Raw genomic sequence first — 26480 nt, forward strand, 5'->3', positions numbered from 1 at the left:
GTATTAACAGTGGGCAGGACTGGAGTATGGGGGAGTCTGCTCCTCCACGGGAGGCTTTATGGACTGAGTTATTGGGGGGACCTTAGAAAGTTCCGTCATGAGGAGGGATAGGGGAAGAGTCCTGTCCTCCTCCTGCTCCCGGTCTCTCCCTCACTCTTCCTCAGAGCTCCCCATGCCTTGGGTGAGGCCACCTAACAAAGGCCCCTTGTATGGTCTGTTTGTTTTGGTAATAAATTTCCTGAGCAGCACTCCTTGGGGTGGGGTGGGGTGGCCCAGCAGCCTGCGAGGAGCTGGCCTGGAAGCTGCCGGACCACATTGTTTAGTCGCCACCTTGGTCTCTCTCTCTCCATGTTCCCACCATGAGCTCTGGAGATATGGCCAATGTTTTCCAGTTCCCAGCTCCTGGGGCTTGAGAAAGATCCAGATCTAACAGCCTCTCCTCTTCCTTAAATGGAAACTGTGGGCTATGGTGAGTTCCCTAGTAAGGGAAAGGGGGGAGGAAACCAATGTTAATGGCGCACCTCCTACAGGACTACTAATGGGTCACTAACCATTGACCACTCCCTGTGAAATAGATATCATTAGAGGCCCTTTTATAGAAGAGAAAACTGAGGCTCAGAGGAGGGATGTTTAAAAAAAATTTATTGATTGATTTTTAGAGAGAGAGACATTGATTTGTTGTTCCACTTATTTATGCACTCATTCTATGTGCCCTGACAGGATGGAACCAGCGGCGTATTGGAACGATGCTCTAATCAACTGAGCTACCCGGCCAGGGTTCAGAGGAGGTTGTGTGTGTGTGTGTGTGTGTGTGTGTGTGTGTGTGTGTGTGTTTAATGTTCCCCAAATCACACAGCTACTAAGAGGTGGAACCAGAATTTGAATCTTGATCCCAAACCAAACCACTGCAACTTTGGGTCAGTCCCCAGAGGTCTGCTTCGTTCTCTTGCAGCCCCTGCTGGCCTCTGTTGACCAGAGGGACTGACCGCTGAGGTGCCACAAGCACCGTGGCTGGAGGGTGAAATTGGTGTCCCCAGCCCTGCATCCCGCCACCTGGGACCCTTTGTGAAATGTGGGAGGAACGATTTGAGCACCAGGTTCCGCTTCCATGAAGGGAAACAAAGGCATAAACACGGTCCTCTCAATAAATGGAAGACGAGCGTATAAACAGATGCTCCGCTTTTGCAGCATTGTTTATTACAGAGAGAAACCGCCGAAACCGGTTTGGCTCGGTGGATAGAGCGTCGGCCTGCGGACTGAAAGGTCCCAGGTTCGATTCTGGCCAAGGGCATGTATCTGGGTTGCGGGCACATCCCCAGTGGGAGATGTGCAGGAGGCAGCTGATCGATGTTTCTCTCTCATCGATGTTTCTAACTCTCTATCCCTCTCCCTTCCTCTCTGTAAAAAATCAATAAAATGTATTTTTTAAAAAAAAAAACAAAGAGAGAAACCTATAGTTATTTTCTTAAACAAAATTCAAGGCTCTAGGACTCATCTCTGGGGCTGATCCATCTTTAATACCGTGGGGAATAACTGGCTGCGGTTAGGTCCTACCAGAGCTTCCCCACCCCCTCCCCTAACCTGGACCCATGGGGTCCTTAACCTGGCCACCTCCAGGGAGTGCCAGGGTCCTCCTCCCCTTGCACATCTGGGGGCAAAGTTCCCGGAAGTTTCCCACTTGTGTTAGGAGGTGAGCTCAAGTCCAGCCCACCTCTGGCTCCTGGAAACCATCCCCCATCACATGTCTGCTGGAAAATGCACTCTCAGGATTGGTCCAGGGAACAGTCACGGGTAGAGACAGTAGAGGGAGCAGCAAGTCAAACTCACCCTTGACCCCATGCCCTGGGAGGAAGTGAAGTCAATCAGGCACTCTCTGTATTCCTTGTCCGCCTCCCTGCCCGCCCTGACATGGCTTCAGGGAGGGCTGACACCCTGGGTGGCACTTGTCATCCTTGAACCGAAGTGCCTTTATATGTGGTGGGGGACGGTGGGAGGACCCTGGGATCTCCCACACTTCCCAGAAAGCCGGGCACATAAATACAAACCTAAAACCAGACATTGCCTGCCAGCAGGCATCAACTGCCCCCAGGGCTTCAGCTGCGGCCAAAGAGGCCTGCGTGGCAAGCTCCTAGCTCAGATCCAGCTGACAGCAGGGAGCAGGCAGGGAGATGCTGGGTAGCACCCTCCTCGGCCCCCTTCACTGTCCTTTGCCCTCCCTGTCATCGAAGAGGTTGGGGTTCTCCGCCAGTGTGGCTCGCACTTTCTTCTTCTCCTTGAAGCGGCCGGAGTTGGAGACCTTGACGTGCTTGCCCTTTGTGTTCTTGTCCACGATCTTCTCCAGGCGGGTGTTAAAGTCACTGTTGGGATCCCCGCCCTCAGGCCCCGGGGACTCTGCGCTGCCCTCCGCTTGGGCATAGGTGTCAGGGATCTCGTACAGCACCTTGGGGGCGGACTTCTTCTTCCGGAGGAAGGTCAGCTTCCACCAACCAACTTCGGTCATGGTGCTCCCTGAGCCGAGGGTGGGCTTCTGCAGGAGAGAGGAAGGGGTCAGTGGGGAGAAGGCGGGGGTGCCTTAGAGCAGCCCCCTCTAGACTCCTAACCACTGGCTATTTTATTGATCTATTATTTATTTATTTTATTGTTTGTTATTTATTTTCATTATTGTTCATCCTCATCCAAGGATATTTTTCTGTTGGTTTTTAGAAAGAGTGGAAGGGAAGGGAAGAGAGAGAGAGAAACATCAAAGTGAGAGAGACACATCAATTGGTCGCCTCCCGCACATGCCCCGACCAGGGCCTGGAATGAGTCTGCAATCAAGGTACGTGCCCTTCACCAAAATAGGACCCAGGACCCTTTAGTCCGTGGGCTGATGCTCTATCCACTTCTATCCACTGAGCTAAACCAGTTAGGGCTATTATTTTTTAATCCTCACCTGAGGACATGAGAGAGAGAGAGAGAGAGAGAGAGAGAGAGAGAGAGAGAGAGAGAGAGAGAAACTTCAATCAGTTGCCTTTCGTACATGTCTCAACCAGGGATGGAACCCACAACCCAGGTATTCTTCCTGACCAAGAATCGAATGGGCAACTTTTGATGCACAGGGCAATGCTCAGCCACATGACTACTGCAGCCGGCACCACAGGCTATTTTTAATGGCCCAGGCCTAAAGGAATGAAAGGTGGGGCCGAGTGACCCCAAGATTCAGGTAAGTGATGCAATGCATTTGGAGAGAAGAGAGAGGGTCTGGGGAAGAGGTAGCCGAACACACATGGACAGGAAAGCCATCTGAGCCCAGGGGAGGTGACAGTGGGGAAAACACAGGCCATCGCCAGGCGGCATCGAGCTGCCAGGCCCCTTGGGACTGCAGGAAGGTGAACAGCTTGCACAAGTCACACAGCATCCAGGCCTTGGACACCCTTTGGGCAGATGGTCACCTGGTATCAGACAGACAGAAACACCCTGGGCATTTTGCTTGGAATTCATTAATTAATAAATCCATTCATTCAAATTTCAACAGGACGTGTGATGTTTAGAGTAATTTGGACTTCCCACTGGTGATGAGCAGGGAGAGGAACCTCAGGCTGGGAGTGGGAAGCGCTGCGACTGTTCCAGGTGCGTGACCCCTGGCAAGCGACTCCTCTGGGCCTCAGTGGCCTCATCCGTCCCTCCCAGCCCTCATATTCAGCTCCGCCCACAGAGAGAGACTTGCTTTGCAAAATACAACTTATGACAATGGTGATAATGGTTGAGGGATGGCCCCCTTTCCCACCCAGCTTCCACAAGGGCAGGAGTTTGAAGGGGAGCTGGAAATTTGGAAGGAGGTTCGGTGGGGCCAAGAGGTACATGTGACATAGGGTTTTCATGGGTTGGACTCTCCATGGGAATCCCAAAAGAGATGGGCTGTGGGGCTAAAGTCCAGGCTTCTCCACTGATAAGCCTTGTGCCCGGGATGAGACCCCACCATTTACCGACCGCCACAAAGGTGCGTCTGAGCTAGTGGAAATTTTGGGAGATGCCTGCACATCACTGACAGGTGGGCATGTAGACCAGAGGGATTAAGATCAGTCAAGGCATCTCTGTTTCAGGAGAGGCTGGTAGTCTGGCCTCAGGACTCCTGAGTGTGGCTGTGAAAGGTCCTGGGGAGGAGGGGCAGCAGCCACCACACACCAGAAAGCTAGACGGTCAGTCAGCCCGGGCACAGGCAAATGTGTCACCTCTTTCAAAAAACTGATGGTCTTGCCCGGCCAGTGTGGCTCAGTGGTTGAGCTTCAACCTATGAACCAGGAGATCACGGTTCAATTCCCGGTCAGGGCATATGCCCGGGTTGCGGGCTTGATCGCCAGCGTGGGGCATGCAGGAGGCAGTCGATCAATGATTCTCTCTCATCATTGATGTTTCTCTCTCTCTCCCCTTCCCTCCCTCCTTTCATCTCTGAAATCAATAAAAATATATTTTAAAAAATAAAAATGAAAACTGATGGTCTTAACTACCTTTTCTAAAAAGACCAGAAAGAAGTATGACAAATGGCTAGCAGTGGTTTTCTTTATGCAGAAGGAATACGGGACGCTTTCTCCCCTCCACTTTTCTCATTTCCAGATCTTCCACATGAGCACGGAGTGTGTTCTGTTAGAGGAGGAACACATCCAATTCAGAAAACACGAAGGCAGGATGCTGGCCCAGGCTGGGAGTGAGCTGAGTGCCTTCGTCCACTTCCATTGGCTCCCTGGCTGTTGTCCCCTGTCCCCCCACATGCCCATCCCCCTGCCCAGAGCACGCGCCCAACCGATTCCTTCCAGGGCTTTGTCCAGAAAGCAGATTCCGTATTGCCACCTCTGTCCCTCTGCTCGGCTCATGCAGCAAGAGACCCGGGTAGACCTGGTGCAGCTCCCGTTTAGAAAGTGAGGGAGGGGGGAGAGTGGCCAGATAAATACCTTTCGGGCACCCAGGGGAGGCGAGGGCACCCAGGGGACAGCCCGGGAGGTTTGCTTTGGCAGCTTGCCCCACCTGGGCCTAGCACAGCCTTGCTCAGATCTCGGTGTTCCAGGATGGGTGTCTGGAAGGAGCTGCGAGAAGGGCAGGGAAGGAGGGACAGGACGCTTGCGCCCTTGCTCGGCCTGTGGGTGCCGGAGCTGCCACCTGGTCTGGGGCAAGTCCCATGGCCCCACCAGGGCTGCCAAGGAACGTGGGGAGTGGAGGATCCAACTCCCGAACCAACAGCAATAACCAGACTGCCTCGCCTAGAGGAAGTGGCTTTTTTATGTGCCAGTTAAAACAGACCCGCTTTAATGGGTATTTCAAGTTAGCCTCTACAGCAGTGGTTCTCAACCTTCTGGCCCTCTCAATACAGCTCCTCATGTTGTGACCCAACCATAACATTATTTTCGTTGCTACTTCCTAACTGTAATGTTGCTACTGTTATGAAGCGTCATGTAAATATCTGATATGCAGGATGGTCTTAGGCGACCCCTGTGAAAGGGTCGTTCGACCGCCAGAGGGGTCGCGACCCACAGGTTGAGAACCACTGCTCCACAGGGAGGGACAGATCACAAGAAACTGGTCAGAAAACCAGAGTCGGGAATGGCCCTTGGACCCTGCCCTGCGGCCTCCACCATGGCACCTCGGTGCCCGTGTCTCCTGGCTTAAACTCTGGTCTCTCTAGCAGACTGTTTGCCAGGCCTCGCTGTCCCCCTGCTTAGGGTACGCGAGCACAAGCAAGCAGGTGTGTGCCCCTTTAAGCAAGCCTGACCTGTGGAAGTCTGAATTTGCAGAATAGCTAAGTTAGGTCTTTGTTTTGCAGAATAACCCAGCTAGCTATAAGACTCTGTCTGGTAAACAGTGAGTTACCCCAAGAGAGTGTAAAGTCTGACTTGCTTAAAAAAGAAAAAAAAGAAAGAAAGTGTTACCCAAACTTCCCAGCTCCCCAAAGTAGCCAAGAACAAGATACCTACAGCCACACACCTACGCCTAATCAGTGAGGGTCGCAGGGCTGGGGGTGGGGAGTGAATTGGGATTTTGAGCATGGTCTGCAGTCTTCATGGGCCAAGCAGAGGGCTGAGCCCTTGCCCTGGGGCCCTACAGTCCATGGGATGATAGAAATCTGCCCCTGAGGAGGCCACTACCCCTACGCTGTTTGCACAGCTGGGGAGCCCAGCCTCACGGGACAGCCCACCGCCCCTTGCCTATAACAGCTACACCGTGGCCCGCATGTGGGCACCCGGGTAGGCCCCACCGCCCCAGCTGAGTTTGCCCAGGCGAGGTCGAGCCCCTTCTCAGCTGAACCAAGTTAACCATTGACTGGGGCAAGGTGGAGGGGTGGAGGGGGCTGGAGGGAGCAAGTCGGCGTCTGCCTTGTAAGACAAAACCCAGAGCCCCAGCCCTCAGCTTTCTGGGGGGCCCTGTGGGACTTCTCCACCCTGGATAAGTCTGGGAGACCCTAGACAGGAACAGGAGGAGGTTCAGACAGCCAGAAGTACCCTCCAGGCTGGGGGTAGGCGCTGGTGGGCTCCAGCTCCACAAGAGTTAACAGAGAACAGCTCTGGAGAGAAACTCTCCCCCCAGGAGTTCCAGGCTGGAGGCCTGGAGTGACTCCAAGAAGCCAACGGGATGAGCCCCGAATTCTGCCTGCTCACCCAGGAAGGTGGGAGCCCGCATGCCAGGCTCTCCCTCGCAGCTGGACTTGTCAGCCACGGAGGCAGAACGGGGCCCTGGCTGCACCTTGGTTTCCTGCCGCCCACCCTCGGCCTGTACCTGTGATCCTGGCTGCCGCAGCTGGAGGTGAGCCCCTCCCTAGACAAGGGGCTGAGCGCCGGCGCCGCCCGGAGGGGAGCCTGGGGGAGCCGGGGGAGCCGCCAGGGTGCTGTGCCAGGCACGGCCGGGCCAGGGGAGCTGGTAGGAGCAGCTGTGCGGCAGGTGCCGGAGAAACAGGTGCGGGAGTGGGGTACCTGCTCACTGTGCCTGCAGGAGTCAAGGTGAACCTGAAACCCAGCCCCTCCCGGCTAAGTAAACAGAAGCAGAGGCCTGCTCGGCCTGATGAATATTCATTACCCCAGAAACCCAATCCCCGGGCCCGGCACCCACCCAGGGTCCTGCAGGGACCGCCTGGCCAGGAGGAGGAAATCCCCAGGGAAGCCTGGGGTCCGGGGAGATGGGGAGCCGCTCTGCTCCGTCTCCCCCTTCTCCAGCGCCTGGTTGCTGGCCGCCTGTAGGCAAGGCCACCCCCCACCCCCGACCCCCCCCAACCCCCGCCCAGTTCATGCCCCGAGGAGGTTCAGACCCCTTTCCGGCCACAACAAAGCCTGGACCTTGCCCCGGGCACAACCGGGAAAGGGTTAAGGGCCGCTGCTCCCCCTGGCTGAGGAGGACAAGGGTGCACCCAGCTCCTTTGAACTCCAGAGTCGAAACCAGTCCCTGGTTAAACTGGTTGGCAGACCGGTTCCCAGGCTGTCCGCTCCGCCCCGGGTTCCGGGCCCCACAGGCCGGCCCTGGGTGGGCCGCTGCGGCTCCCATGCCCTAAGGCCCTCCTCAAAGTCTCCCAGCGCTGGAGTGGGAAGGGGGCCCGGGGCCTCCAGACCCACCACAGCCGCAGATCTCCTGCCGCCTCCCTTGCTTAGGGGTGGGCTCTGGGGGCCGTGAAAGCCCGTGTGTGCGGGAAAGGGCGGTTATGTTCCTGCGACAGCACCATACTTTCATCAGACTCCCGGAGAGAACCGTGATGGCTCCCACCCCAGGTACCACTTCCCTCAGCTTCCCCCAAGCAGCCAGCTGTCCCTCGGGTGGACCTCGCTGGGTGTTCCAAAGCGCGCAAAACCTGGGGCCAGCTCTCAGGGAGAGAGGAAAAGGCGAGAAGGCAGAGTGTGCACAGGGGTGACGTCCTCACTGGTCCCCGCAGTGGTCTACAGCCACAGCTCGCTTGCAAATCAGCCGGGCTGCTCTTACATATGGCGCGCCTGGGGGAAGGTCCTCTGTGGCCCCCTCAGGAGGGCCCTTGGTGTTTGCCGTCTGCCTCCCCGCTGCACGGTGAGTGTCCCGCAGCTCCCTGTCCCAGTGCTGCCCAGCCGAGATGCTCAGTCCACGGCCGGCTCCCTTCCTCCATGGGCTGAGTGTGAACGTGCCAGGCTCCGAGGGGGGCACTGGGTAGAGAAAAGACACACAATTGTCCCTTCCCTTGGCCCGCCCCCCACCCTACACTTCAATCCTAACCAACTCTCAAACCTGCCCCACTGTCGCCAACTGGCTTCTACTTCCTTCAGTTTCTTGCGACCTTGTGAATTCGTCCCCTCCATCCTGAACAGCTGTCCCTAAACCTCAGGGGGACAGTCCTCAAAGGCTCCCCAGGGGCCACAGGACACCCGCCTGGCCTGGTCCTCGAGGATGGGATTCCTGCAGCCTCCTCTCCCAACGTCCCCGAATGTGCACACGAGGCCCTTTCTCGGCCTCCCCTCCGGGGTGCAGAGGCTGCCCGGGTGGGTGAGGTTAGGAACGCAGGCTGTGCTCTAGGCCAGGAATGGCCCCACCACCCCCTGTGTAACCCAACACAAACTCCTGTTCATCCCTCAAGACCCAAATTAACTGTTTGCCTCCTACCTCACCAAGAAGCGTCTTTTTCCGAAAGTTTGTTAAAAGGCTCCTATTTAACGTGATGTATACGATGGTTGATTGTACAACCGAAATGAGAAGCAGAAACATTCTTAATGAGAAATCCTTAATGTGGCCCGTTGCCTTTGTGCCTCCCTCCCTTGGACAGGTAAGTGTGAGAGAAAACTGGTTTCTTTCTTTTTCTTTAATATGCTTTTTAAAATATATTTTTATTGATTTCAGAGAGGAAGGGAGAGGGAGAGATAGAAATATGAATGATGAGAGAGAATAATTGATTGGCTGCCTCCTGCACGCCCCCCACTGGGGATTGAGCCTACAACCCGGGCATGTGCCCTTGACCGGAGTTGAACCTGGGACCTTTTGGTTCGCAGGCTGACGCTCTATCCATCGAGCCAAACCGGCCAGGGCTTTAAATATGTTTTTTGTTTATTTCAGAGAGAGGAAGGGAGAAGGAGAGAGAGAGAAACATCAATGAGAGATAAACATCCATCGGCTGCCTCCTGCACGCCCCCTACTGGGGAACGAGTCTATAATCCAGGGAATCGGTGACCTGGTTCATGGGTTCATGCTCTACTACTGAGCCACCCAGCTGGGTGAAACCGGTTTATTTCACTTCTTGTTTCAGCGGCAGCAGGCTTGTCACATTGTCTCCCAGGGTTTGTGTGAATTGAACATATTATTTTGCAAGGTCCCTTGCTCTCGTGGAAAGAGGACACTGATGTCCCAGGAAGATGCCCACAACTTTCCAAATCTGACACTTTCTCTGAAAACTTGGTCTATTTGAGCGTGGATGTCCAGTCCAGACGACACCAGAAGAGGCTAAGAAGTCATCCCAGCTCGGGTGTTGGGAAGAGACTGGAAGGATGGAGGGATGGGCACTGGCCTGGGGGACTCTAACCAGGGCCGGAGCCATTTCCATCTTCACAGGAAGAGGCTCTGTGAAGGCACTCATCCCCGCCCCCCACCCCCCAAACCCAGGCCTCTCTGGTTTCTGGGACACACGGGGGCAGAGTCCTGTCCTCTCAGCCTCACGCTGGAGAAGGCGCCCCAGGGAGAGCCGCAGTGCCCTGGCTTCAGTGGGGGCCCACCGGTGGCCTGCCCTTCGGAGCGTGCCACCAGGACCAGCTCCCCAACCCACCCTCCTGCGAGAGCCCAGCCCGGGAAGTCAGGCCCAAACCCTGGCCTTTGGGGGATCTATTTTGGGGAGGAGCAGAGTTGGGAGGGGAGTTTGAGATCAGGCTGTAGACTGTGAATATCCCTTTAACAGATCGCCCACACGCAGGCTGCCTCATTGCTTGATACAATGCCTTACCTTTCAATGCCCTTTCTGAAACTAGGCTCAAGGGTGATATTCCACAAACAAGCATGCAAAGTGCATGTTCTGGGAAATGTGTCCTTGTTGAGAACAGCAAGTAAAATACACGAAGGGAGTTAGTTCCAAGGACCTCGATGGCCTGCCGGGGCTCGGAGCCCTGTTTCTGTGGTCCTTTTTGTTGCAGGATGGAACCTGCCACCTTGACCGGGAATCGAACCCATGACCCTTCGGTGTGGGGGCCGACGCTCTAACCACTGAGAATACTGGCCAGGGCCTGTGTGGACTCAACCCTGATGGTGGATCCACCCGGGGTGGATCCTCTCAGCGGTGCGCCAACCTGCATTCCCACTGCCATGTTCCCATTGCCCTCGGAGGCATGGAACAGAGTCTCCCCGGGAGCCAGCCACTGCACTGACACCTTGCTTTCAGACTCCTGGCCTGCAGAAGCGTGAAAACATACATTTCTGATGTTCCGAGGCACCCATTTTGTGATCATTTGCTCCAGCAGCCCCGGCGAACCACAAACCCCATTTCTGGTAAAGCTGAGCATCTTGTCAGACATGTGCTGGCCACGTGGGTTTCCTGTTCTCTGAAAGGACCCTTTCTCGGGGTAGAAAAGCTCCCCCTCCCCATCTGACTGCTGTCCTTCTCGTGTGCACCGACTGGAATCCTATAAATGCGTCTATGGGTTCCTGGACCCTTGGCACAAGGCTACAGGGGCCTGCTGCCCACTGGCTGTGAACCCCGGTCTGCAGGCGTAAATTCCAACCCTTCGCCATGGGCCTGAGGGTTCTGCATGGTCTCCCCTGGCCAGTCTCTTCCACCAAATAGCTTTCCGCTCTCCCACAAACATCCCAGGCCCCGTGATCAGCATCTTCTGGAGCAGCCTCGTCTCTCTTTCCTGCGCCTCACCCATGCGGTTCCTCTCCTTTCTGCTCTCCACTCAGCCGCAGTCCCTTCCCACCCTGCAAGTCTCACCCCCAGGGCTTCTCCTCCCTGAGCCGCCCTGGCGGTTTCCTGTCCCCACCCCGTGCCTGTACCCCCAGGTTGAGCTGGCCGCTCCTCCTCTCTGCTCCCTGAGCTCCCGCACACACCTCTGACCTCGGTTGGTTCATGACCTGTGACACATGAGCACAGTGCTGGGCGCCAGGAGTGCTGTCGTGGGGGTTAGCCCTGCACGCATCATGCTGTCACGCTGTTGGAGGGCGGGGACTATGTTTCCGTGTGAAGGTCCCGACACTGACGTACATGGGACAGGAGGCTGGGCCGTGGGTTTGGTTTTCCCTCCCTCCACCCGCCGTGAAGGGAGTGAGATAACGACATGCAGTGGCACCCTTAGGAAATGATGCCTCAGACCCGACTCACAAGGCCACCCAGTGACGCATTCTCCCCTAGAAGTCCAACAAAGATGAAGGGGTGGGAGGGCACGGCTGGCCAGGGTTTAGGGTGCAGCCGGCGGCCCCAGAGCGCGACCCAGCTGATGAGTTAAGTCAGTGGCCTGTGCTTAACTCGGGAAGCCAACCAGCCCTGATGTCTTCACCTCCATTTCCTCCCTTTGGTTCCAAGCGGTTCAGGGGGCTGGACTACAAGTCCTGAGCTGTAGAGAGAGGGAGGAGGGACAGGCTGGGGAACACACACTCCACCCCCAGACCAACTGATCCTGGTCCCCACGCATCACTAACTGTCTCCGTGCACATGCTGCACCTTCTCCTAGTCCTTCCTTTACACCCACCGCGAGGCCCCTCACAGTCAATGTCAGGTGTTAGGCCGGGGGCTGGGTCACAGGGGTGAAGAAGGCTCCTCCTGCCCACAGGTGCCCTCAGACTAGCTGGGGAGATGGACACTGGAAAACACCGCACAGAGATCATACTGCAAACAGCAAGGGCCCCCCTGAAGCTGCTGAGTTTCCAGGGCTTCCAGCCCGGCAGGCAGACCACATGCAGGCACACACACACACACACACACACAGGCAGCGTGGCTGTGAGCAAACACTCAGAAGACACGGACCATAAAGTAATAAACAGAGGGCCAATTAAAACATGGATTGCTTGAATGTCAAGGGCAAGCCTCCTTTTTTAGGGCTATTGCAGAAAGATAAGCAGTGGGCGTCCTCGCCCAGGACGGGGTGTGGTAAGGAAGAACTTGGGAAAGGGGCAGGGTCGGCAGGAAGTGGGAGTCAGGCCGAGGAGGAGGGGGGAAGAGACGGGGGCCGGGGTGGCTGAGCTGCGGGAGGGGACAGGCAGGGCTGCTGGGGAACGAGGATGCAGGTGGGGGAGCCAGACAGGCCTGGGGTGGACTCCCAGCCCCACCACCGGTATGATCTCGGCAAGTTACGTATCTAAGCATGGCTCCCTCGCCTTTAAAGTCTGACCGGTGGTAGTGCCCACGTTACAAGGTTGTTGGATCCAGTTAGATAAGGCTTGTCAAACACGGAGATCTACACTGGCCCGGGGCACATGGTTATCACTGAACAAGCAAACTGACTGTGATGACGTTGACATGACAACAACAATAACAACAACAAAGGATGGAAGGCAGCCTGCACAAGGAGCACCCTGAGGGCATCTGCTCTGTCCAAGGGGGGGCGGTGGCATGAGCTCCCTATGTCCTGCCCCCTCCCCCCAGGGGCTTCTCTCCCCCAGACAGCCTCCCACCTGCTAAATCAGCAGAGAAGTGGGGGATCCACGGTCAGCATCCCACCCCTCTCTCTGCCACTTTCCAGGTGCTGGGAACCCCAAGGCCCTCGATGCCCGGATGCCAGGCCACCCATGTGCTCCTCTGCCCACGGGCCCTGAGGCTCTCCGTGGCCTTGGAAAAGGAGGGACAGGGCAGAATGCTGTCCGCAGCCCACACTCCGTGCTCTCTGGGCAGCCTCCCACCCAGAGGTCAGCGGCTGAGGTACATGAGTCACCGGGAGCTGAGGGTGGGGTGAGTGCCAGTGGTCTATCGCCACCAAGTCACCAGGGCTGGGCCTTGCAGACTCACCCCTCCCTGCTCTGCCCCGCCTGTTGATTCGAGCAGGAGAGATGCATCTGGGTGGGGGGTGGGGTGGGGGTGGGAGGACATGCTTCCTGGGATATCCCAGGGAGCCAGGGACACACGGTTGCAGCCCAGTAAGTGTTTGTTTAATCATGGGGGAGCCCCAGCAATTCCTAGAGCCTGAGTCAGGACTCTGAGATGGGAGCCAAATTCCCATGAGAGCCCTGAAGAGGCCCTCAGTGCTGCCCAGGAGCCATTTTCAGGAAAGTCTTTCAACTCACGCTATACTAATGATTAACGTTGTGCACACACACTCACACACACTCACACTCACACACACTCACACTCACACACACTCACACTCACACACACTCACACTCACACACACAGGCTCACACACATGCACACACTCACGCACTCACACACGCACTCACACACACTCACACTCACACACACTCACACTCACACACACAGGCTCACACACACTCACACACACTCACACTCACACTCACACACAGGCTCACACACAGGCTCACACACACACACACGCATGCACACACACTCTCACACACACACACTCACGCACTCACACACACACAGTTACACACACACTCTCACACATACACACACTCACACACATGCACTCACACACACACACACTCACATTCACACACTCTCACACACACTCACACTCACACACACACACAGGTTCACACACAGGCTCACACACACACACACGCATGCGCACACACTCTCACACACACTCTCACACACACACACACTCACGCACACTCACATACACACACAGTTACACACACACTCTCACACACACACACACTCACATTCACACACTCTCTCACACACACACACACACACACACACACACACAGTTTACAAAGCATGAGCTTTATTAAAGCGTGTTGTAAACGGTAAAGTCAGATACATCTAGAATGTTTATTTATTTAAGCGTATAAACAGAAATACCCCGAGATAGGCCGCTATCTCTGTGGCTGGCAGAGAGGCTATGGAAATGGCCCAAGATCTCACTGGGCAGGAATCTAGATCCTCTGGCTGTTGTATCACACACACAGTTTAATAAAAAATTTACTGAGCCCCGAGTGCCAGGCGGGGGGAGGGGAGGAGGGGGCCACTTAGAGAGGAGCAGGCAGAGCCTCCTGGAGGAGCCAGCAACCCGGAAGGAGGGGGCGCCCAATGCCCCCCCCCTCCCCCCCGTGAGACGCCAGGGATCTGTTCTCGCCCACCTTCTCTCCCTGCTCTACCACTTCTTGCCGAAGCTCACACCCTCCCTCAGCTTCAGGGACCACCAGGACCACAGCTCAGCCCCTGGCTCTCCGGAGCTGGCCCCCAGCCCCATGGCTCCTCTGAACGCTAGAGCTGTGGACCCCAGTGCCTCCTGCACCCTCCCCGCAGGGGTCTCCCAGCACCACCAGCCCACAAGTCCAAGGCTGAAACACCCTCTTCCCCCCAGCTCAGGATCCTCATCCCTGCCTCAGGTGTGGCTCCTCCATTTAGGTGTCATCTGTGCAGTCCCCCCGCCCCCAACACACAGCCAACCAATTGCCAGGTCCTGCTTATTTTCCTCCAAAACATTCTGAAATCCAGTCTTTCCGCTGCTCCTCATGCCTCTCTCCCAGGTCAGGCCCGAACTTCTGCGTAATAATCTCCTGACAGTCTTACCTCCCATGTCCCCATTCTTATGCCCCATGAACCCATCCTCCTTGCAGCCAATCTGTAGAGGTCCCTCCCTGCCTCAAACCCTTAAAACCCTCCAATGGTTCCTCTATGCAGGGGTGAAGTCCAAGTTCTTCTTCTTTTTTTTTTATCCTCACCTGAAAATATTTTTTCCATTGATTTTTAGAACGAGTGGAGGGGAGGGAGGGAGAGAGAGAGAGAGAGAAACATCGATGTGAGGGAGACGCATCGATTGGTTGACTCCCACACACGCCCTGATAGGGGCTGGGGATGAACCTACAACCCAGGGATGTGCCCCTGACTGGGAATTGAACCCGTAACCCTTAGGTGAGAGGGGCCGATGCTCTAACCACAGGTCATACCAGCCAGGACCCAAGTGCTTTAATGAGACGCCCCATGATATGACCATTTGACCTTTACAGTCTCTTCTCTGGCCAATCCATGCCTTTTCCTGCACAGAGGCTGGCCTGCCTGTAGGACCAGCTTCATGAGTGTGAGACCTATGCAGGGCCCTCTTGAAATTCTTCCTATTTTTTAGCAAGGGCCCTACACTTTAAAAAATATGTATTTTAAAAAATTGAGTTTTAGAGAGAGAGGAAGGGAGAGGGGGGGGGAGAGAGAGAGAGAGAGAGAGATGTGAGAGCCTAACATTGATCAGCTGCCTCCTGCAAGCCTCCTACTGGGGATCGAGCCTGCAACCTGGGCATGTGCCTGACAGGGAATCGAACCAGCAACCTTTCCTTGCATGGGAGGATGCCCAACCCAGTCACACAGGCCAGAGCCAGGGCCCTGCATTTTCAGTTTGCACTGGACCCCACAAATTATATTGCCAGTTTCCTGCACCCCTCTTGCAGTTTGTTGCCTCCAAAGCTTTGTCTGTACAACCCCCTCCACCCGGAACACCCCTCCACACATCACCCCTTTTTCTGCAGCTCTTCCTTTAAGACTCAACTTAGGCGCTGTGCTTGGGATGCCTCCCTTGGCCCTCTTTCCTCTCCTTCTCTGTCCTAATGAGCCCGGAGCAGGTGCTCAACACACGTCTATGAGATCAACTGAATGGGAAGGCAACGTGTGACAAGTGCTAGAAGACAGTTACAAACTACGAGAAACAGTGAAACGAGGCAAGACGGGGCGAAGGCAAGTCTGAAGGCTTCCGGTTCGCCAAGGCGGCGCTAGGATCCCGCCTGTAGACGTGTTAATCTGTGCTCAGAGGGTTCCACGTGGCTGCGACCAGCTCTCGGGCGCCGCCTGCCGCGATCGTGCCGCCGCTGCAGCTCTTTCTGGCGCCCCGCCCCTCCCCGGCCCTGAGCCCGCCTCGCACCTCCCATTGGCTGGCTCCTGTTCTCCCGCCCCTCCTCGGCTCAGCCATTCGGAGCCCGGCGGTGGGTGGGGCTTGCGGCCAGGGGTGGAGCGAGCGTCCCGATTGGCTCCGAGGAAAGCGGCGACGTGGCGAAGGAGGCCGGTTTGGGCCTAAACTGAAGCGCTGCCGCCCGGGCGCTGGGTTGGTGGTAGGCGGGGCGTGCTGGGTCGTCGGCCGGAAGCTGAAGTGGAGGAAGGATGCAGGTGGGGGAACAGGAGCCGAGGAAACGGGGGGCTCTCCCGGGACCCCTGGGTTCGGTTCCCCCCGTCCGTCCCTAACCCGCTTCCTCGGCCACCCTCTCGGGCGGGCGCAGCCCTCCCCCGCCCCTCGTTCTGGCCCCGCGGGTGCCCGTGAAATGAGCGCGCGAGCGGCACGCCCCCTCCCCGCGCTCACACCCCTCTGTCTGCCGTGTTTCCCGCCAGGACCATCAGCACGTGCCCATCGACATCCAGACCAGCAAGCTGCTCGGTAGGACGGGGCGTCCCCGCGCAGCCCGCTTTCGGGGGAGCCCGGCCCCTTCCCCCCCTGTCGCCAACAGCTGGGAGCCCTGACGCCCCGAGGCCCCTGTTAAATCGCTGACCGTCCCCACGGGTCTGTGCCCCGGCCTGTGGCCCGACCGGCCTGGCTAACAGCAGCGGGAGGGACCGTGCCTAGTCTGTACCTGACCTGCGTCTCCCACTTAACATCTGGAACATGTGTTGTCCAATCACATCCCTCAGGCGCAGGGAGGGGCGTGGCCTACCTGAAAGTCAACACAGTGGCAGATCCGAAATGGGAACTGATGTCAGGCTCCAATGTCTGTGCTTTTTGTATTAAGCTGGGGAAAACTCCCTTTTCTTCCTATCTATCTATCTATTCATTCATACATACATACATACATACTAGAGGCTTGGTGCATGACATTCGTGCACTGTGGGGGGGTTGTCCCTCAGCCCGGCCTGCACCCTTTTGCAGTCGGGGAGCCCTTGGGGGATGTCCAACTGACAGCTTAGGCCTCCTCAGAGGAGGCTGGCCACTGGACTTGCTGTCAGCCCAGCTTGTGGCTGAGCGGCCTCCCCCTGTGGGTGTGCACTGACCACCAGCAGGGGGCAGCTCCTGTGTTGAGCATCTGCCCCCTGGTGGTCAGTGCACATCATGGCAACCGGTCTTTTGGTTGATTTGCATATTACCCTTTTATTGTATAGGAAAGGATTGATTTCAGAGAGGAAGGGAGAGAGAGAGATAGAAACATCAGTGCTGGGAGAGAATCATTGATCAGTTGCCTCCTACACACCCCACACTGGGAATCGAGCCCATAACCCGGGTGGGAATTGAACAGCGACCTCGTGGTTCATAGGTTGACGTTCGCCCACCGAGCCACGCCGGCCGGGGCTCCCTTTTCTTTTTAGAAGCTTCCGTCTTCCCTTGACTTTAGGAAGAAGAGGGACATAGACCCAGTTGGAAATAAAGACCTGTTAGTGGCCGGGCCATCTCCCTGATGTCTGTATCTGATCCACAGACCCCCTCCCCAGTTGAGGGCAAGGGAAGGACCTCTTCCTTCTGACCCCTGCAGGGCATTGCACATTGCACATTTTTAAATGCTTACTGGATTGATTGATTTGATGCCGTATCGTTTGTTAAGCTGTCTGCTTGACTACCTCATCCCTTTGCTTCTGGTTCTGGGACATCCACAGAAGTTTTCTTTCTGGACATTTTAAAGGAGCACAGCAGAGGGAGTAGAATGAGAACCCCTGTGGGGCTCCGTGCCGGACCGATTTATTAACCAGGGCCGGTTCTGGGTTTCCCGCTGTGGGCCGGTTAGTCGGTCCTGTGCAGTGGCCACTTCCTTGGCCTCACTTCGGGTCTGTCCCAGCTCTTCGGCACATGTGCACGCTCGGTGTATGAACTTGTCCTTGGCCGTGAGGGTATAGCGCAGACCCTCAGTCATTCGCGGAGGGTCTGCGCTATGCCAGGTGCGTTTTCAGGCACTTGATATTGTAAAAGTGAAGATCAGTAGGATTTATGGAGTCCTTGCCATGTGCCAGGCACAGTGGTCAGTGCTGTACCTACATTTCCCCTGATCGCTCAGTATCTTATTATCCCCATTCTACATGTGGGGAAACCGAGGCACGGAGGCAGAGAGACTTGCCCCAGGAAGTTGGTAATTAGAAGGCAGGACCGCCTGAACCACAAAGCCCAGCTCTTAGCTCTCTCCTCCTGACGACACATGCATGGCTCTCAGCCACCCTGACCCTCTGTGAACAACTTAAATCCAGGCCCAGCTTCCAGGAGGTCAGTCACACCGTATTCATGTGTGCAGGGCGGAGCTGCACCAGTAAGAACAGACCAGTGTGAGGTAGCCTTGAGGGCGCTGTCGGTATTAGGGGCTTTGCAGTTGCTCATTCACCCGGCTCCTGGCAGAACCCTCTTGTGTTTTCCATTGTCGTGGTTAATCCCAGCCCTGAGGAAGTGGAAGTTGAACATCATCCTCTGTCAAGAAAGTTATAATTACCCCTGGAAGCAAAAATATTATGGAGAATTTAGAGTGGTCAAAGTGGCGCTTTGATGTCAGGACTAGTTTAAAGTTTCTCTTTATCCTTGTGTGGAGCCAACTGCTCCGGGAGTCAGGTTGCCAGCGTCTGTTTAGCGCTTCCAGGCATCCCTTTGGGCCTGTCTTCATGTCCATCTCCCCGTGACCCCCAGCCCTTAGCCAGTGTGAATACAACCCGTAGCCCCTGTCGTAGCGCATCTGCCCGAATTGTGACCGTCTGAAGGGAGCGCTGTGATTTGGGTGTTTCTCACGTAGACTGGCTGGTGGACAGAAGGCACTGCAACCTGAAATGGCAGAGTCTGGTGCTGACCATCCGAGAGAAGATCAATGCCGCCATCCAGGACATGCCGGAAAGCGAGGAGATTGCCCAGCTGCTCTCTGGGTCCTGTGAGTGCCTTGGGGCCACCTTGCCGGAGCCCTCGCTTCCCCGGGCGCGGTACAGAGCCGCTGGGCTGCTCCCCTGTCGCTTAGCCACAGCGGATCCCCAGAGAAAGGTTTTGTCCAGGGGTGTAGATGCCCGTTTCTCTCTACACAGACTGGTGAAGGAGAGAGCTGTGCATGATGGGAGAACCGTGCTTACTTCAATCACTGGCATGTGAGTCAGCTATCGGCCAGAGTAGATGGGGGAGATACTGGAATTCTCAACGTCTTTGCTCTCCCTTGCTTTCCAGACATTCACTACTTCCACTGCCTAAGAATCGTGGACCTTCTCAAAGGCACTGAAGCTTCCACAAAAAACATTTTTGGCCGGTACTCTTCTCAGCGAATGAAGGCAAGTGTGGGCGAGGGTGCTAATGGGATCAGAGCTCTGGGTCTCTCGGAGGATCCGGTGGAGACACCTACATGGAACGCTTCCTGAACTTTCTCTCCGACCCCAGAGCTTATGCCAGAAGTAGCTCCTTTGGGGATTGCTCGTTGGCGCCACACTCTTAAAATCAAGTGGGTGGTCCAGCCAGCGCTCAGAGGGGGACAAGGAATGTGTGTTTGGTGTGACGGGAAGGCTGGGAGAGCGTGCCCTGCTCCGGGCTAGCGCTGAGACGTGACTGCTGAGTTCAGTCCTGGCTCACTTCCTGTTTCCGTTCTCCCGCAGGATTGGCAGGAGATCGTGGCCCTGTATGAGAAGGACAACAGCTACCTAGGTAGGCGGTCCAGTCTGGCCTCCTGGTGTCCAGGGCACCACTGGGGAAGCCCACTCCCATAGTCCCGAGACACTGAGCTTCTAGGAGACACAGACCGTGTCGGGGAGAGGTTGGGCTGTAGATGTTTGCAAGGTGGGAAGATACATTCCTCAGTGTTGGGAGGAGCAGGAGGACAGGCAGGTAATAGGTAAATGCCAGGCCTGACCCCTCAGGTGTGTGTGAGTTCTCTACCACTGAACTCTCGTAAGGTGAGTGTGGAACCCCATTCCCTCCGCACCCCCATTCTATAGTAGGCAGAGGATGCATGGATTATCCTTGGGGCCATATCAAGTTCCTGAGAGAGTAACTGAAGGGCTGATTGTAGTTTGGGTGTGTTTTCTAATAGTATAAATAATAATAATGATAATAGCTAATATTTACCAAGCACCTACTAAATACCTAAATACAAGCCATTAGGCTTGGTGTTTTATGTGGATTCCCTCTTTAGTCCTCACGGCAAATATTGTCGACCTTGTGATTCAGATGAGGATTGGGTTAGAGACGTTAAATGGCTGTCTTAGGTGCTACAGCGAGAAAAGGGAGGAGCTGGGAAGCCACCCCACGCTCTTCCCCACCAAACGAGGGTCCATGTGTGCGTGTCCCGGGCGTGCTTGCCTGATGGTGCGGGTGTCTGAGGCGAATTTCCTGGGCCCTTCTCAGTGGAACTCTCTAGCCTCCTCGTTCGGAACGTCACCTATGAGATCCCCTCGCTGAAGAAGCAGATCGCCAAGTGCCAGCAGCTGCAGCAAGAATATAGCCGCAAGGAGGAGGAGGGCCAGGGCGGGGCTGCCGAGATGCGGGAGCAGTTCTACCACTCGTGCAAGCAGTACGGCATCACGGTGAGCGGAGGGCACCGGGCCTCAGTCTGCCTGCTGGGCCCACAGCTCTGCATCTGAGAAAGGCTCCCCCCAGCCTGCTGTGCCCTTCGGGGGCCAGCTTCTCTCCTGTCTGCTCTGCGCACGTTTTCTTTCATCTGCTGGACCCCACTTCCCGGCACCCTGCCTTAGCCCCCTTCTCCCATCCCCTCTAGGGAGACAATGTCCGGAGAGAGCTGCTGGCCCTGGTGAAGGAGCTACCAAGTCAACTGGCCGAGATCGGGGCGCGGGCTCGGTCCCTGGGGGAAGCCATCGACCTGTACCAGGCCTGCGTGGGGTTCGTGTGTGAAAGGTACCGGGGCTGCTCTGTAGCAGGGGGCAGTGTGCCCATTCCCCTGGCTGTTCTCTCTTCTCCACTTGTGTTTTACCCACATGACACTTGAGTTTCATTTTACGCACTGGAACCCATGGGGGCTTTGCCCATCTGACCTTATGGCCCAGGCCAAAGCCCACTGTTGGCTTCGTGAGTGGGCAGCAGGAGGGTCAGTTATGTCCCTGTTGCAGCCCCGAGGAGCAGGTGCTGCCGATGCTGCGATTTGTGCAGAAGCGGGGGAACTCCACGGTGTACGAGTGGAGGACGGGGACAGAGCCCTCCGTGGTGGAGCGGCCGCACCTCGAGGAGCCGCCCGAGCAGGTGGAAGAAGACGCGGTAAGACAGGCTGAGGGAGAGCTGCTCCCCCGACCCCCCAACACACACAGCCCAAATCTCACAGCCTGAATTCAGAGTCCCAGAGGAAGAAAGGGATTTGTGTGAGAGACTATAGGTGGAAGGGCCCAGGGGCCCTACTCCCCTATTTTTCCGGCCGCCTTTTTAAAATTTTTTTTCTTTTTTATTGATTTCAGAGAAGAAGGGAAAGGGAGATAGAAATATCATTGATGAGAGCATCATTGATCAACTGCCTCCTGCACACCCCCCACCAGGGATTGAGCCCACAATTGGGCATGTGCCCTGATCAGGAATTGAACTGTGACCTCCTGGTTCATAGGTCGATGCTCAACCTCTGAGCCTCTGGCCTTCTTGCGGTCAGAGTATAGAAGAGGGCCGGGAGCCTCAGCAATCTGCTTGGCTTTGAGCTAGGAACCCTTCAGTCCCGTCAGCTCTCCGAGATGGGCTCTGCTTGGGGAGCTTGGAGGCCACTGCATTTAAACAGTGGACGAGCACATCCTACTGAGGCGGCCGAGGCCGTGGGAAGGCAGGCCCCTTACCATCCCCACCCTCCGAGCTAACACTTCCTTTCTTCTAGATTGACTGGGGCGACTTTGGGGTGGAGGTGGCCTCTGAAGGGACTGACCCTGCCCAGCCTGCTGGCATTGACTGGGGCATCTCCCTGGAATCGGATTCAAAGGTGAGGATGCCCTCTTGGTCCGTCTCTGAGGACTTTCTGTGATTACTGCTTCAGCGAGAAGAAAAGTCTTGTCTGTGCCTTTAAAGGCATCATTGGAAGCTCATGGCTCTCAGACCAGGTGTGGTCCAGGGGAGACAGCTTCCAAAGTGACATGTCAGAGTCTGGGCCTCTCCTGGTGTTCGGGGCAAGGGGTGGGGCTGTCAGCAGGTGGTAACTCTCCAGAGCAGGGGTGAGGGTGGCAACGTACACGGCCCCACACTGGCGTCTTTGCCACCGACCACAGGCCTGCGTGTCCTTCCTGCAGCTGAAATGTGCGGTTGTTGACTTAGGGAGGGCTTGGGTTGATTCTGGCTCACTTTGCTGGGAAAATTCTGCCAACATTCCTGGGGCTCTTTGCTTTCCACCCAGGAAGCTGGGGGTGATGGGATAGACTGGGGAGACGATGCTGCCGCTTTGCAGATCACAGTGGTGGAGGCTGGAACTGAGGGTGAGTGCACGGCCCCTGCCAGCAGCCCGCACCCGCGCGGGTTTGGAGAGGAATGTGGGCGAGGGGCCCCAGGAGTGCTGATGGGTTCTGCGTCTGAACTGACCCTCCCCACCCGCTGAGAGGCTGTAGCAGCGACTGAGCCACTAGAGGGCAGTGCAGGCCGAGACTTCCCCTGTGCCCAGAGGGCTGGCCTCACTCAGACCAGCTGTGGTCCTCACAGGCTAGGGCTGGCAGTAGTGCCTGTCTCCGGCTGAGACGTGGGAATGGGTGACCTTTCCCCCTGGGGTTGGAACAGGAAGTGGCTTTAGTTCAGTGAGTCCATGTCCATATTAACCCACCAGAGCGTCTCACTTGGGGGAGGTCTCCTCCCGTCCTCAGCTCCCTCATCACTTCTGTCTCCTCCTGGCAGCTCCGGAAGGTGTTGCTAGGGGCTCGGATGCCCTGACACTCCTTGAATACCCTGAGACCCGGAACCAGTTCATCGACGAGCTCATGGAGGTACCTTCATCCTCTGCGAGGGGGGTGGGGGGCGCCGCATTGGAGGGCTTGCTCCAGACCCCTGACCTGGGCCCACCTGTTCCTGTGAGGGACACCAGAGACATCTCAGACTAGGAGGCCCCATCCACTCGGCAAGGGTTTACCCTGCACTTTCTCAGCCCCTGGCACTGCCTGAGGCGCCAGAGAGGGAGCAGGGAATAAAACAGTCCAAGTCCTGACCTGGGGCTTATGTTCCAGTGGGGAATGCAGACAGGAAACAAGATGAATAAAGTAAGAGATGCAGTGTGTTAGGTGTTAACGTCAGTGCCACGGAGGAAAGGAGTGCTGGAGGGCTGCTGGGCTTCATGTCGGCCGACCAGGGAAGGCCTCGTGGTGAAGGTGACCAGTAAGCCAGGACCTGCAGGGGCAGGGAGAGGGCGAAGCCTGGCCGAAAAGCTCTCCAGGCAGAGGGCGCGATTGCCAAGGCCCTGAGAGGGGCGCCGGCCCTGCGTATCTGATGCAGGGAGGCCGGCCTGGCAGAGCCGGGAGTGGGCAAGTGAAGGCGATCAGAGAGGTGAAGCTTCGGGACTTTGGCTTTTACTACGAGTGACTGAGATGCTGTAGGAGGTTTGGAGCCACATGATCTCACTTGTGTCAATACTATCCCTGTGGCTAAGGCACGAGCAGCCCAGAGTAAGGAGCCGGTGTTCTCGGTCCTTCTTGTGGGACTGGGGTGCTGGGGGCTGCCCTTGTTAATCTGGGTCTGTTCCCTCCCAGTGCCCTGCTGGCTGGGGAGGCTTCATGAAGATTATTGTCCTCAACAGATTCATCCTCTTTCTATCCAGAGAGGACCCTCCTAGCCTCCAGGGCAGAGGAGGACAGAAGTGATCAAGCTTCCATGGTTGAATAAGAGGGACAAGATCTGTGGCTGCCTCTCAGAGTCTTCCTAGCCCTTCCTTATCCCAGGGATCCCTCTCCCTGAGTCTCATTCCTTCCACGGAGAGAAAATACCTTCACCGGGGCCGAGAGAACCCTTTGAATCTCTGCGTTCTCAGTTATCTGATCCCCAGCGAGGAGGAAGCAGGGGTCCAGGCTAGAAGGGCCTGAGATAGAAATGGGTGATGGCAGAGTGAAGCAGAGGCTGCCCCAAGCCCTGCCGTTATAGTTGGTGCGTTTCTAGCAACAAAAGTATTCAGAGGAAGGAACCCCTCCGCACCCAGAGCCTCACCCTCACATCTCACCCTTCACTTGGGGCAGGCTGGGGGCTTAGCCTCAGCGTTCTCTTCTTGGTTTGAACCAAATCCTCTTCGTCCTCAGCTCGAGATCTTCCTGTCCCAGAGAGCCGTGGAGATGAGCGAGGAGGCCGACATCCTGTCTGTGAGCCAGTTCCAGCTGGCTCCAGCCATCCTGCAGGGCCAGACCAAAGCGAAGATGGAAACCCTGGTGTCAGTGCTGCAGGACCTGATTGGCCGGCTCACCAGTCTCCGAATGCAGCACCTGTTTATGATCCTGGCCTCACCAAGGTCTGGCTTTCCCCTTGACATGGGGCTGTTCCGGGATCGGAGCAGGACTCCTCCATCTTGAAGAGTCCTGACCCCTTGTATTCTTCTCCATGACCCCTTAGACCTCGTGCCTGCCTCCCATAGCTGGGCCATCCCAATCGGGGACCTAGATTCTCTGTGGGGCAAGGTGGGGTAATGTGCTGTATGCAGCCAGAACCCGGAGGACAGGGCAGCCAGGAGGTAGTCTTTACAGAAAGGTGGGAGGATGGGGCCGATTCGGGGTGTGGTTTCCTGAGCTGCATCTGTTAGTTGAACGGATGCTCCGGCTGCTCTGCTACCCCACTGCCCTGATCGCCCTGCAGGTATGTGGACAGAGTCACCGAGTTCCTCCAGCAAAAGCTGAAGCAGTCCCAGCTGCTGGCTTTGAAGAAAGAACTGATGGTGCAGAAGCAGCAGGAGGCACTGCAGGAGCAGGCCGCTCTGGAGCCCAAGCTGGACCTGCTGCTGGAGAAGACCAAGGAGCTGCAGAAGCTGGTAAGACAGGAAAGGGGAACCTACCAGGGCGGGACCCCCGTTTCCGCAGATCGAGGCCCACTCGGCACCGCTGTCTTTCAGATTGAAGCTGACATTTCCAAGAGGTACAACGGGCGCCCTGTGAACCTGATGGGAACCTCTCTGTGACACCCGCCCCGTCCTGCTTGTCTCCTCAGCCTCAGGACGGAGGTGGGACGCCAGGGCTGATGTTGCGGGCCTTTCCCAGCGAGAGACCAGGCTCTGGAGGGTGGAAGGCCACATGCGGGAGTGTCACCCAGATGGTGACCTTTGCACTCACTGTATCTCTGCAAGGAGCTGTCTTATGGGCCCTGTGGCCTGTCAGCCTGAAACCCCAGCGTCTCCTTGTTAACCAGTCGGACTTAATAAAAGAGGAAGAGACTGGCTTTATCCTGACCGTTTCTGCTTCTCTGGGCCTGGAGCTGAGACTGCACACCTGTTTGCATGGGGTTTGTGATCCCCGTGGGCTCCCCAGGCCACCAGCTGTCCCTGTGCAGGCCGAGGTGAGGGACCTGTCCTCTGGGTGACAGGGAGGGCCCAGATTAGCATCTGCAGATGGCTCAGCAAGGGGCTCTGGGTTCCTGAGTCAGGGGCCCCTTTTTCTGAGCCAGGCCCAGCCTGCCCCACTCAGGCCAGAGCCCAGGAGAAGCAGTCAGGTGGCAGCCTGGCTGGAGCCAGCAAAGCTGTCTTTCCCTTTTAGTCACAGCTTACCCCCCGGCAGAGGGGAAATGCGGTTTGGGGAGGAAGGTCTGATGAACAAGGTGGAGACAGGAGTTGTCACCTTCACTAGCTGCCGGTTCACTTCCTACCCGTAACTGCCTGCTCTCTGATTGGGCAGAGCCCACCCCAAGACAGCACCCGTCTCCCAAGCCACCTACCCATCTCTGTTTCCCAGGAAGGGTAGGGGCTGGGGATGGCCGGCAATTCGATTTTAATTTCATAGCAGAGCAGTTGATTCATGGCTCTTTGTCGCTGGCGTTGACTCCCGTAATGACTTTCCATCAAAATGAAAAGTGGAGTGACACCACTCATTATTCCTGCTGCTTGTTATCTCAGTTCTGGGGAGGGCCGCCCCCTCCCTGCTGCCTTTCAGCCGCCCTGGACAGTGAGTGATGGCCCCTATTAATCACCGACCCCGCGGACTCCAGCGGACACACGCTATCCAAAGGAGAGAGAGATAAGGCAGCATGAACTGCTTGAAGCTGCTCCTATCAATTAATGTCAGCCCATCGCTTCCCCCCAATCTTTGCCTGCTCACCTTCTTTTGGGGGTATTGGGGGCTGAAACAAGTCTAGGAATTGGAAAGGGAAGATATTGGTGTGGAACGTCGAGGTAAAACTGTCCTTGGGATGGAAGGGCATACAGGGGCTGAGTGGGCCCTGTCCTGCCCTCAGCCGCTGGGAGGGCGCTGGGCCTGGGGAGCTGTCTGCGTCTCTTGGTCCCTTCCTCTCTAAGCGAATGGCGCTTCCTCCTGCCCCCCCCCCCACCTCCCCTGTTCAGCTGCTGGCTCCACTGGCCTCTGGCCTCCCTCTCGCAGCAGCCACCAGCTCACCGAGGCATGCGGCCCTTGCCCA

At 56.5% G+C, this 26480-nt stretch overlaps 2 protein-coding genes and 1 long non-coding RNA gene across 5 annotated transcripts; 2 read left to right on the forward strand and 1 right to left on the reverse strand.

The window, feature by feature from the left end:
• Window positions 1-1333: 1333 nt before the first annotated feature.
• Window positions 1334-7197, reverse strand: PRR15L (proline rich 15 like). Of its 2 annotated transcripts, none has more exons than XM_036340689.1 (2): window positions 6745-7197; window positions 1334-2527 (listed from the first exon to the last, which is right to left on the reverse strand). In XM_036340689.1, the coding sequence occupies exon 2, from the start codon at window positions 2498-2500 to the stop codon at window positions 2198-2200; it is 303 nt and encodes a 100-aa protein (XP_036196582.1). In that variant the 5' UTR covers window positions 2501-2527; window positions 6745-7197; the 3' UTR covers window positions 1334-2197. The 2 variants fall into 2 exon arrangements, with proteins under 2 accessions (XP_036196582.1, XP_036196583.1); XM_036340690.1 differs by lacking the exon at window positions 6745-7197 and adding an exon at window positions 4488-4721.
• On the forward strand, window positions 6235-12929 carry LOC118671822. The gene is made up of 3 exons (XR_004972882.1): window positions 6235-6771; window positions 9281-10443; window positions 12630-12929. It is a non-coding gene; the product is annotated as an uncharacterized LOC118671822 (long non-coding RNA).
• Window positions 12930-16021: 3092 nt separating this feature from the next.
• On the forward strand, window positions 16022-25296 carry CDK5RAP3 (CDK5 regulatory subunit associated protein 3). 2 transcript variants are annotated; one of them, XM_036340687.1, is made up of 14 exons: window positions 16022-16162; window positions 16382-16427; window positions 18745-18876; window positions 19161-19261; window positions 19580-19628; window positions 20328-20506; window positions 20698-20834; window positions 21047-21191; window positions 21787-21888; window positions 22297-22375; window positions 22785-22873; window positions 24170-24375; window positions 24717-24888; window positions 24970-25296. In XM_036340687.1, the coding sequence occupies exons 1-14, from the start codon at window positions 16157-16159 to the stop codon at window positions 25033-25035; spliced, it is 1509 nt and encodes a 502-aa protein (XP_036196580.1). In that variant the 5' UTR covers window positions 16022-16156; the 3' UTR covers window positions 25036-25296. The 2 variants fall into 2 exon arrangements, with proteins under 2 accessions (XP_036196580.1, XP_036196581.1); XM_036340688.1 differs by lacking the exons at window positions 16022-16162; window positions 16382-16427 and adding an exon at window positions 19025-19084 and having other exon boundaries at window positions 18744-18876.
• Window positions 25297-26480: the final 1184 nt, after the last annotated feature.

Source organism: Myotis myotis, unplaced genomic scaffold (genome assembly GCF_014108235.1).
Source record: "Myotis myotis isolate mMyoMyo1 unplaced genomic scaffold, mMyoMyo1.p scaffold_m19_p_17, whole genome shotgun sequence".
NCBI classification, from domain to species: domain Eukaryota; kingdom Metazoa; phylum Chordata; class Mammalia; order Chiroptera; family Vespertilionidae; genus Myotis; species Myotis myotis.

Excerpts from the sequence above, each read along its gene's own strand:
- PRR15L (XM_036340689.1), bottom strand. The coding sequence starts at position 2,500 with ATGACCGAAGTTGGTTGGTGGAAGCTGACCTTCCTCCGGAAGAAGAAG.
- CDK5RAP3 (XM_036340687.1), top strand. Across the intron at positions 19,262-19,579 it reads ACTCTTCTCAGCGAATGAAG|GATTGGCAGGAGATCGTGGC; the intron begins GCAAGTGTGGGC and ends GTTCTCCCGCAG. Across the intron at positions 24,889-24,969 it reads CCAAGGAGCTGCAGAAGCTG|ATTGAAGCTGACATTTCCAA; the intron begins GTAAGACAGGAA and ends GCTGTCTTTCAG.